The 10,553-nt window shown below is 46.8% G+C and overlaps 1 protein-coding gene across 1 annotated transcript; it reads left to right on the forward strand.

Annotated features, from left to right (window-relative positions):
• Positions 1-1,363: 1,363 nt before the first annotated feature.
• Positions 1,364-2,888, forward strand: LOC117436309 (GSK-3-binding protein-like). Its single transcript, XM_034064246.1, has one exon. It carries the CDS (start codon positions 1,421-1,423, stop codon positions 2,021-2,023), a length of 603 nt encoding a protein of 200 aa, XP_033920137.1. The 5' UTR covers positions 1,364-1,420; the 3' UTR covers positions 2,024-2,888.
• The last annotated feature ends 7,665 nt before the right edge of the window (positions 2,889-10,553 follow it).

Genomic DNA, 10,553 nt, shown 5'->3' on the forward strand with positions numbered 1-10,553 from the left:
AAGCTAAAGTAGAGCCATCCACTGCATCTATGTAAGCATTCATTTATTTCACTTGAAAACATACTGCATAGTAGGTAGAAGTGTTTTCTTAAAAACACTTTGGTGTAGAGAAACAAGATCTTTTTTCATCATCTGTAGAACAATGTGATCTGAGTTTGAACAGCCAAGAAGGTGCTGAAAATAGGAAAGGACATGCCCTCTTCTTTGCCAACCGCTTACTGATTAATCAAGGGCATGGTGCTGACGGCAGTTACATGTGTGAGCAACTTCCATTTTACTAGTGGTTCCTCGGAGATGGGTTCATGGGAAGGGTCTGGGACAGGAAAAGGCAGGGCAGATCCTTGATCCCTGCAATGAAATAACCACAAGTAGGTAGAAGACCCAATAGAACACCACACAGACTTTCCTCGTGGCCACTAATTCTAGTGATGGAAAGTAAGACCCCAAAGGCCAATTCTGTACCAAGGTACTAAACCCCATATCAATGTGCAGCTGGACACGAGGGCACAGCAGCATACCAGCCTGATGAACTAATCACACCATTGCCAGGTGTGAAGTGGCGGCAGCACAGGTTGATGGCAGAACTGGGCCCTGTCCCACGAAGGTGTTGCGATCTCAGAACTGAACTTTGCGGACACAACTGCAATGGCAATTGTAACGCTTTTTGATGATCCGCTTTGGAAGGCAGCAGCATGTAGCGCCAGTGCTCTTTTAGGAGAACGCAGCACCGCTTCCACGTGCAGCGCTGAAGGGAGCACGCAACACACACAGCGCCCGTCCCGCCGGTACAGCCGCGGTACCGATCGCGGGGGAGGCGGTCCGAGATCCCAGAGGAACATTCCGGGGGGGCAGCTTTAAACCCCTCTGGCCCCGCTGTGCTCCCGCTGCCCCCACTGAGGTAAGGAGACGGCGCAAGAATGCCGGGCCCAGCCAGCGCCTCCCTCAGCCGGGCCGCCGCCCCGCCCCCTCACACCCCTTCTGCCAATCACCCCGGCCCCGCCTCCGAGACCCGAGGTGCGGGGTTTGAAAGCGGACCGGTCCACGCGGCGCGCAGACTGGGGGGGGACGGAAGGGATCCGCATATCCGATGGTCTAAGGGAAGCCTCGCTCAGCCGGCGGTCTCCGGCCGTGAAAGCCATCCCTGCACCGGTGGGTCAGTGTTGTCCACCCGCCTCACGGGGTGCCGGAGCAGGGAGAGTGCGGCGGGCGGTTGGCCTCCAGGGCTTCCCCCCCTGCGCGGCGCAGTGGGAGGTGCCCGGGACCTCGCGTCACCCATTGTTTACAAACCAACGCCAGCGGGCCGAGCTCCAGCTTCAACCGCAGCCGCCGGAGCCGCGTGTGCTCGCGTGCGCGCGGGGCGGCGGGCGGCGGCCCCAGTCCCGCTGCGGCTGCGGCACGGCACGGCAGGGCGCCGGGCGAGATGCCGTGCCGCCCGGGCGAGCGCTTCCTGCTGCTGGAGCGCTCGGTCGCCGTGGGGCAGGCGGGCCCGAAGGAGGTGGACGCGCTGGTGGCCAAGCTGGGCGAGGTGCTGCAGCTGAGCGCGCAGCGGGCGCCGCCGCCGCCCCGCAACCCGAAGCACCTGGGGCCGGGCAGCGCCCGTGACCGCGCTGCCCCCTACTCGCCGCGCTGCAGCGGCGGTGGCGCGCTGCTGGCGCCCAGGGGACCGCTCCCGTCGCAAGCCCACCAGCAGCCTGCCGAGCCGCCGCGGCCGGACCGGAGCGGCCACCAGCGGGTCACCAAGCAGCTGTGCGGACGGGGCTGGCTTCGGAGCGCCGCCCGCCGGAGGAAGCAGCCCCCGCCGGGACCGGGAGACGGGCCGGCGGACGAGGAGGACCCCCACCGGCTCCTACAGCAGCTCATCCTCTCCGGCAACCTCATCAAAGAAGCCGTCCGGCGGCTGCAGCTAGCGGCGGCGGCAGCAGCGGCGGCAGCCTCCACGACCTCCAGCGGCAGCGCCTCGGCGGGGAGCAGCGGCGCGGACGGCGAGGCGGCCGAAGCGGCGGGTGTACAGCCCCGGCAGTAGCCGGCAGGGACGAGCGGCTGTGGGAGCGGAGGAGCGCGGCCGCTAGCGGCGGCGGGGCCACGGGCCGGGCGGACCGCGGGAGCGCGATGCTGGCTCCGTCGCGATGTAAGTCTCCCGCCGCGGTAGGGCCCCCCTCCTGTCGGGGGGGAGGCGAGCGCGGCGGGGTCGGTTGGGGTGGGCCGGGTGTGCCTCCCCTCACCCCCCAAGGTCATCCGCGGCGCTGCGCCGAGCCCCGCCGCCGCTCGCCAACCGGTGGAGGCCGCGCACGCCTCCCGCCCGAGCTGCTGTTGTGTGTGCCCCCCCACCGCTCCGGTAGCTCCTCCTCCTCCCAGCCTGCGGGCAGCCCGGCCGGGGCTCCGGCCCTCCCCCCCACAGCCGGTTCGCGGCCGCCGCGGGGCTGCTCCGTCTCCCAGGAGCCATTTGCAATAATAGTCGCTGACCCCGGCGGGGGGGGTCCCTTCCTCTCCCGGCGGGTTTGGGGTTTTTGTTTGGGCTTTTCTAGTTTTACGTTTATGATTTCCCCGTTGTGACGGTATGAAGCAGTTTTAAACAAAAATGTGAATATCAAAGCTGGAAGGCAGCTGGACTTACAGTTGTAAAGCCTGATGAGTGAATGGAGCCTGCACTGGAGATGCATTGTTCACGTAGCCGAAACAAGTTTTTTTTTTCTACCAAAAAGGAAAAGAAAAAAGAGAAAGCCCGGAATCCATCCATCCCCGACAAACTCAATGGCTCGAATACAGGACGCAGCTGTTGATTTTAAATATTGCACTTCGTACCGGAGTGTTTGAAATGTGTTCCTGGTTTACAGGACTTACTGTCTTAATTAACCTGTCTGTATTGAATAAACGTGGTCTTGTTTTTATTTTCGGCTCTGTGTCTCATTGTAAGGGGAAGTGAATTTTGGTTCACAAGAACAAAACTATATAGATGATGCTCCGGGAGGCACGTTCCTCTTGATCTTTCAGTGGCAAGATCTCCATTTTGCAGACAGAAAGGGGGGAAGAAATCCCCACAACAATCCGCATAGTCTGATGCAGTGGGACACCGGTTATTAATGCACAGAGATGCAACTGAGCCCCTTTGTTTGCCAGCAGTGTTCATGCGTGAGCTGTGAGACGCCCCTTCGAGCAGCCGAGAATGTGGCTGTTGGAATTTCTACGTCAAATCATACTGAAACCAAAATTGGGCGTCGTGTATTGGGGAAAGAACAGGGCTTGTGTTGGTTACTTGTTTGGGGTTTTTTCTTTCTCTGGGGAGAAGACTCGAAAGGAAGGGGGAGATGTCTAGGCAGCATTTATTTAAAAAAATACATGTAAAACATAGGATTTGATGCTGGGGGTGATTAAATAGCTGTTCTGAATAGCTTTCTTGGCTAAATCCTATGTTAGGTTTTTAGGAGTTAAAGCATGAGCTTCAAGATCACAACTGAACATGCAGACAGAGGGGAGCATAACAATCTCCCAACCCCCACTCAATTTGAGGTAAAAAGCTGCTTCTTTGAAGAAGGTAGCAATCCCACATGAAAGAAAATGGAAGATGTTTGCCTTTGTCCAAGAGAGCAATTTGAGCAGCTACGTTTACTTGTGTGATTAGTTCTTTCAAGAATACATTAAATCCACAAAATATTTCAGATTTCTGTCTCCTCTCCAGCTACTGATAGAAACTGATGCTCAGGGTTTTAATAATGTCTCACTGAATTCCTTATGTGCTGGGAACAGTATGTGATGTTATTATTGGGTTTATCTTGATTAATTTATAAGTAGAATTCAGTTTTTCTATATCAAAGCAAAAGAAGTGCAGTACATTTTAGAACCTTAATTACTAACATCTGAAGTCCTTTTTCTCATAACTTACGCTGCTTTTGTGGCATTTTGTACAACTTGGAAAGGATTCGGATCTGCATTAGTTCTTATCTTTGAATGCAATAATGCTATGTGTAGGTTGTCCTTACTTCAAATAAATTTTTATTTGACATTTTCTTGTTTCTTTCTTAATCCAGGGGAAAAAAAAGTTCAATATAATGTAAAAAAGAAGGTTTCAAATACAACCGCTAACCAACAACTAAAAATCTAGCTGTTGTTGTGTTTGTGCTTTGAATGCTCAGGCAGATAGGTATGTGTTGTGCTGACACTGAATTTGAACCCTAGGATGAGGTGTTTAATTATCTTCACTAAAAGAGCTGGGGGAAACAAGCTGAAAACCGAGCATAACTGATGAAGCCCGAGTTGTTATTACACAACTGCAGTTAGAAGTATATGTATGGCCATTGGCCTAAATTCTGTGAGCTGGCATGGTTGACTTGAATTTTTTCACCACTGATAATTATGCATTGATTCTGCATTCCCCTTCTCCCCCTCCACTCTCCCCTCCCCAAATCCTAGCCTCTGTATACTAATGAGAACAGCTAACTTTACAAGTGTCCTTTGTAGGCATTGAAAGCCTCGAGACATTCCTTTTAAGGATTTTACTAGAATAACACTTTTCAATAAACTGGCAGTTGAAGTGAGGCTTAGAAAAGATGCTAATAAATTTCACAGTGACTGGCTGGTTTTTAAGCTTCCTAAATTACTTCTAAAATAGCTTTTACTTTCTCCTTTGTGCAGGGCTGGGAGATGTATATATGAAAAGGGTTATAGTAAGCTAAGTGTTGTGTAGAGTGTGATGATTTGGTAAAAGGAATTTTGGCACTTGTTTCAGATAACTTGCACAATGCACTGATGTGTCTTCATCACTCGTAACGTGAACATCCTAAGCTCATGCCAACAACCTTTATCATCACATCTTCCTTATAAGTCTTTTAAAAGTATCTATCCAAAATAGAGCACGTGTCACTTCTCCATGAGGGAATGGCTCAAATGTGGCATATTTGGGTTCTGGAAGCTGAGTTTTACAAGACATTGGACCAATTGAAACATTGCCTGAAGGTTTCCACTGATTCAGTGCAAATTCTCTTTTTCAGATATTGCCTTGTGCTGTGCTGTGTGGGCATACAAGCAGATAGGAACTTTGATATCAAAGTCACCCTCTGTGTTTCCCAAATAGGATAAAAATGTTGAAAAGTAAACTAAACATTTTTGTAAGCTTTAGATACCTTGGTTTAGAGGTAGGGTTTCTTTAATACGTTTGGCCTGTGCTGGTCCTCAGATACCTGTTACTGGTTTCTAGCTAAGCAAAAAGAAATGAAAGTACATGCTACATTTGGCCTTCACAGTATGCTTAGGCTGTCTTCATTTGTAAGTGAAAATACAGTTCATTTTGGCTTTAAATTTGGAATAAAATTTTCGCAGTAGGCATTTAGGTTTTATCTGTTGTTTCCATCTCATGAGGAAAAAAAATTGGTCAAAACAGGATTTTTCAGTGGATCACATGAGCTGTAGGATCAAAAATAAGCCATTTAGATGTTTGTAACAAGTGATATTGCAATGCATTGGAGAAGTTTATTTTCAATGTATTTACAGTGGGTTATATTTTGGGGGTATATTTGATTTTAAATAATTTTGCAGGCAAATGCACAAAAGATAATCTCATTTTTCAATGCGCCTCTCTGTGGTGTTGCATTAGCATGGCACAAGGCTGCCACAGCTTTATCATTTGTAGTCTTGGTTGCAGCTTAATTCCTCCCGAGTTTTCTCTGTATGACTGAACAAGTATTTTCCTGACCCCTTGCCCAAAACTCAGCTTCACACCCTTGTTATTTCTTGCTCTTTCTATTCTCACGTTCCCTGAGCTCTTGAAAGTAATTCAGTTTAGCCAGAAGTCTGGCAGGTAGAATGATTTTAGTCTGCTATTCCCCTTACATCTCCTGTCTCCCTTTTAGCTTGTTATTGTGTTTTGCACCAGCACTCAGAGACTCCTGTAAAAATCATGTCGGTGTAGTACTTGGCATAATAAACATGGTGGGGAAGTAGGGACTGTGCCCTAAGGCCTTAAAATAAGATTTTAAACAAAATAGTGAGTGAGTCTCATGGAGGGCATAAAGGAAAAGAAAGATGTTGGCTGGGTAATGCGCAACTTAAGTTCTGGCCGGCTAGACCAGTCCCAGTGTTGTCGGCTTCTCCATCTCCAAGAGCATCCCGCATTCCCTTCTAGTCCCTGGCCCTGTGATTTTCCTCTTCTCACCCTGCACTCCCCCCTTTCCCACACCATTATTTTAAGCTTGTGGTTGTAATCTTTTGCTTTTACGTGTCTTTTGTTCGCGTTGTGTTGCTCTTCCTAACTATTGAGTAGCTTTGTTCTCCTCAGTTGCTTTTTGGTAGGTACTTTTGACTTGCTTATTCATTTGACTTCAAATACCATAGCTCAGTCACTTCTTGGTAGCCAAGATCTGCTTTACTTCTTAGAAACTTCGTGGTGAATGAATTGGAGGGCAGGTTATAGCTGTCTTTAATCTTCAGTGTGAACAACATAGGGGAGAAATCAGAGGTGAAATCCTGGCTGAAATTAAATGAACAGATGAAGTTTACAGAAAAATTCCTTTCTGTGAGAATTTCCTCCTGTGTTTTTTTTAGAAGTAGCTGGAAAACACCACTTGAAGTGCTGTGATAATTACATAAATGCCTTTGCAGCAACACAAAAATGACATCAACAAACTCATTTCCTGAGTCAATGATGTTGGTTCACTTTCTCTCTTCTAAAAATGATGCTCTAGCTGTGTGACTAACCTTGGCCACCTTTGTCAAAGCTGCTGAACTACCATGCTGCACTTTTCATGGCAAAAGGCAGATGCTAGAGAAGAGGGAATTGGTGCCCTTAGAGGAAGGCTGCAGTGTGCCCAAGCTGCACTAGTAGACACTGTAGACTCTGCAACAGAGGAAGCTACAGGAAATCAGGCACCATAAATCCAGAGGCGTGCAGCATTAGCTGTTCCTTATGCAATATCCTGTACCTAAATTGTATTATTTTTGCTTCCTATTATCTAATCTGGTGGTGTCTGGTAGAGTAATAGTTAGCTAAGGGTGCTCTTAATCACTGTAGGCACAATGTAGGACATCAGCAATCAAAAGAAATAGTATAAACACCTTGTCTCTGTGTCCCCCTGGTAATTACTGACTTGGCAGGACGTTTATGAAGAGGTGCTGAAGAAAGGCTGTAAGCATCTGAGCTAGATGAAGAAGTTTAAGATGTTCAGTTCCAAACCCAAGTACAGGTTTTATAGCAGCAGCAATTGTAAAGCTAGGAGGAAAAAAAAATCCTGCTGGAGCTTTTACATTTGGAAGCCAAGTGGTAAGTTAGAGAATGAATAGACCTGCTACCTGCTTTCATTTTCCTCCCATGTAAGTACCGTTAGTTCTCATCCGAGGAACTTTGTTGCTCCCCAACACGTTATGGGGCTTGTGGCATCAGCTGCCCCTCAGAAGTGGTCTGCAGTTGATTTTACAGAGCAGAGAGGTTGTAGTCTTCCAGCTCAATGAAGCAGCACTGTATTAAAGGAATACATTTTTCATTTGGTAACAGCACCAAGATGAAAATATTTTAATTAGGGGAAATGGATCCTGACTGGCTTAATACTAAATATTTGCTGCTCTAAGCATTTTACCACAAGAGGCTGTGACTTATTCTACCTGTATCACAGCAATTGTCCTAGTTTCAAGGCTTAAATCTACAAAAGCATGGGCTCTAAGTTAAGGTGCAGATTTGGGTTATTAGTGTTCTTAAATCTGTGATGCCTTTTCAGTTTTACAGGACTAGTAGTTTTACACAGGAAGCCAAGCAGCGCTGAAGTAGGTGACTGAATGTGCATCTGTGTATCCTCAGCTTCTCCTGAAAGATGGAAATTAGGGGGATTGCTAATCCTCTCCTGTTGTTAGCAGGCAGCATTGGCTGTTGCTATTCTGGCAATATCTAGCTATCAGTCCGTGCATGGGAATGCCCCACCAATGTGATATCTCATCTGTACATCACTTCAGAAGGTAAACAAGCAGATATGTGTATTTTTCATCTTGCTGCTCTTCTATGAGCTTCCACCAGGCTGCTTTGGGAGCTGCCTTCTTCCAAGACTTCGGATGTAAACTTTCTCATCCATTTTCTGTGTCCTGAACAGTGACTGGATCATGGGTCACAAGACATGGAAATCTTATTCCCATAAAAAAGGAGTATGTCAGGTTGCAGTGTGCCAGACATAGCAGAATGGAAATAAGAGACAGAAACTCCTACCCCTGTATCTCTATAGATTTGTTTTTCTCCCTTGTTTTGTTTTCATTTTAGGAGAGGCTATGGATGTCAAGCACCTGTGAAAGTCAAACTGCCAACCTCAGCAAGGATTTGGAAGGGATCCATGGCCCCATTTTTCACTTTTCCCATTATTTTGCTGGAGTCCCTTTCATGGCACATTTGGTTTTTGTTGATCCTGTTCACCCTGCAATAACACAGAAGTGCTCTGGGGCTAGAAAGCAAACATATATATATATATACATATAACATGGGTGCTATACATGTGTGCACACAAGCATGGGTTCAAATGTGCAGATGTTTTATTGATGCCAAGAATAAAAGATAGTCCTACACAATGAATGTGTGCTATTCACTAGCTTTAAAATTAATTTTTTAGGAAAAAAATTAGTATACAGCAAAAATGATGGGAGAACACCACTGTGCTTTTTGTCTCGTCGACGTTAGGCAATTGTATTTTAGTGCCATGCTGCATGTCCTGTGTGTGCATTGCCTTGATAGCTGCAACTGAGCCAGTCTTATCTCAGTAAAAGCAGATGAGACCCTCTCAGAACTAGCATGTAATTGGAAGAAATGGAATTTAAAATGGGTTTTGGTTCATCTGCTTCTTCCTAAACAAATCAGAAATCCTTATTGTCAGGTATATATTGATGCTGCATAACTCAAAGGTTGTCTTCATGTGGATGTGACTTGAAGTGTGCAGCCAGCACAATACAGACCTGCCTTATGATCACAATGGCTTTAACTTATCTGATATTAAAAGTCTCAGTCCTTTTGGCCTCATTATTTTTAACTGTGGTTGCAATGTTTTTTCTTGTTTGTGAGAACAGAGATTTTTCTCATATTTTTTAAAGTCAAGGACTTTAGAAAAGACTTTTCTAAAGTTAGTCTCATATTTTCTCTCCTTTAGAGAGAGGAGGGAAAACTATAAAGGAAAAATCAGCCCAAAATCTAATTGTGAAAAACATTTAATGGTTTCAGATTGCATCTGCTTGGAGAAATTACATTACAAACTGATCTTCACCTTTAAGTACAACAAGTACAGACACTAGAAGTTGAAATTGTGTTATCCAGGAGGCACTACTTTTAAGTCCATAAACTTCAGAAAGTTTTAAATTGAGAGGGGAAGTTAACTTGAACATTAAACCAAATAGAAAGAGTGAAGATATTCTGTGGGTGATTTCAACTTCGCAAATAGTCCAACTTACTTGAACTCCTGTGACTCAGCAGAGGGAGATTCATGGGTTGACACCAAAAGTGATCTCTCATAAGTGACAGTCCCACATAATTAAATCTTTAAAACTCTAGGGATTGTTGTGGTGGGTAAGACCTGAGCTCTAGGTAGCTCAATATCTTGGATGCTGGTCAGCTGCTTCTTACCAGCTGCTCCATGGTGGAAAAGCCCCTGCAATCCTCATCATGATGCCTGGCATTTTGGCTGCCTCTTGGTTACATAGCTTACTAACCCTTCCATACTGTTGGGATGTGGAGATTAAGTCATGGTTACAGCTGATTTTCTTGATAGCTGTGCATGGTGGTATGGGTGGTCCAGTGCTTTCAGGTCAGTGCCAGGAGACCTGTGGCGAGTTGGCCTGCAAACACTTGTATACAAAGCTGGCTTCTGCCAATTCACCTTGTGTACTACTGTCATTTAGGATTCTGTGGTTGACAAAACTGTTCTCAGTTTGTTCTAGATCTAGGTTATACCCTTTCCCACTGAGATCTGTGAGGGCTGAAAAGCAGGAGCAGCCTTTCCCCAGCCACTGATTGCCCATCTACAACAGGGAGGCCATCACTGCTTGGGCTGATATGCACCTTTTCTTCGAGCCTTGCCCTTCTGGCAGAGAGAAAGGACCAGATGTTATCCTCATGGTTCAGGCATTCTTACTTTCCCCCCATGGCTCACATCTGGATCATCTCTTGTTACCTTTGGGCTCAAGAGTGCAATGTTAGTGTGTGCCCAAGGGTAAAGGTTGTTCCTTAAAGAGCGAGAAAAAAGCCTGATTTGAAGGACCACTGTCCCTTGGGCTCCTAGGATTGTGTTTATAACAGCAGCTCTTATCTCAGTAAACCTAGTGCCTTGGGACTTGACAAGAACTGACAACACCCTTCCATATGAGGAAGCAGTTGGTTGTAACTGGTGACTTCTTAGAAAATGTTCCAGTCCAGTGCCCATGTTGGGGGTTTCACTGTGCCAGGACAACAGAGAACCTCTAAGTTTGATTGCTCAAACTGAAAACTGAATGTTTTAAATTCACATCCTTTGCTTCAGATAAGCCACAAGTCTGAAGCTGCCTCTCAGACATGCCTGTGTGCTCCCATATGCCTCTGGTCTCCCATGCATACCATCCTATTCTTT

This window comes from Melopsittacus undulatus, chromosome 1 (genome assembly GCF_012275295.1).
Source record: "Melopsittacus undulatus isolate bMelUnd1 chromosome 1, bMelUnd1.mat.Z, whole genome shotgun sequence".
In the NCBI taxonomy this organism is placed as follows: domain Eukaryota; kingdom Metazoa; phylum Chordata; class Aves; order Psittaciformes; family Psittaculidae; genus Melopsittacus; species Melopsittacus undulatus.

Bases quoted from the DNA above. Each gene is read 5' to 3' on its own strand.
- LOC117436309 (XM_034064246.1), top strand. From the start codon at position 1,421: ATGCCGTGCCGCCCGGGCGAGCGCTTCCTGCTGCTGGAGCGCTCGGTC.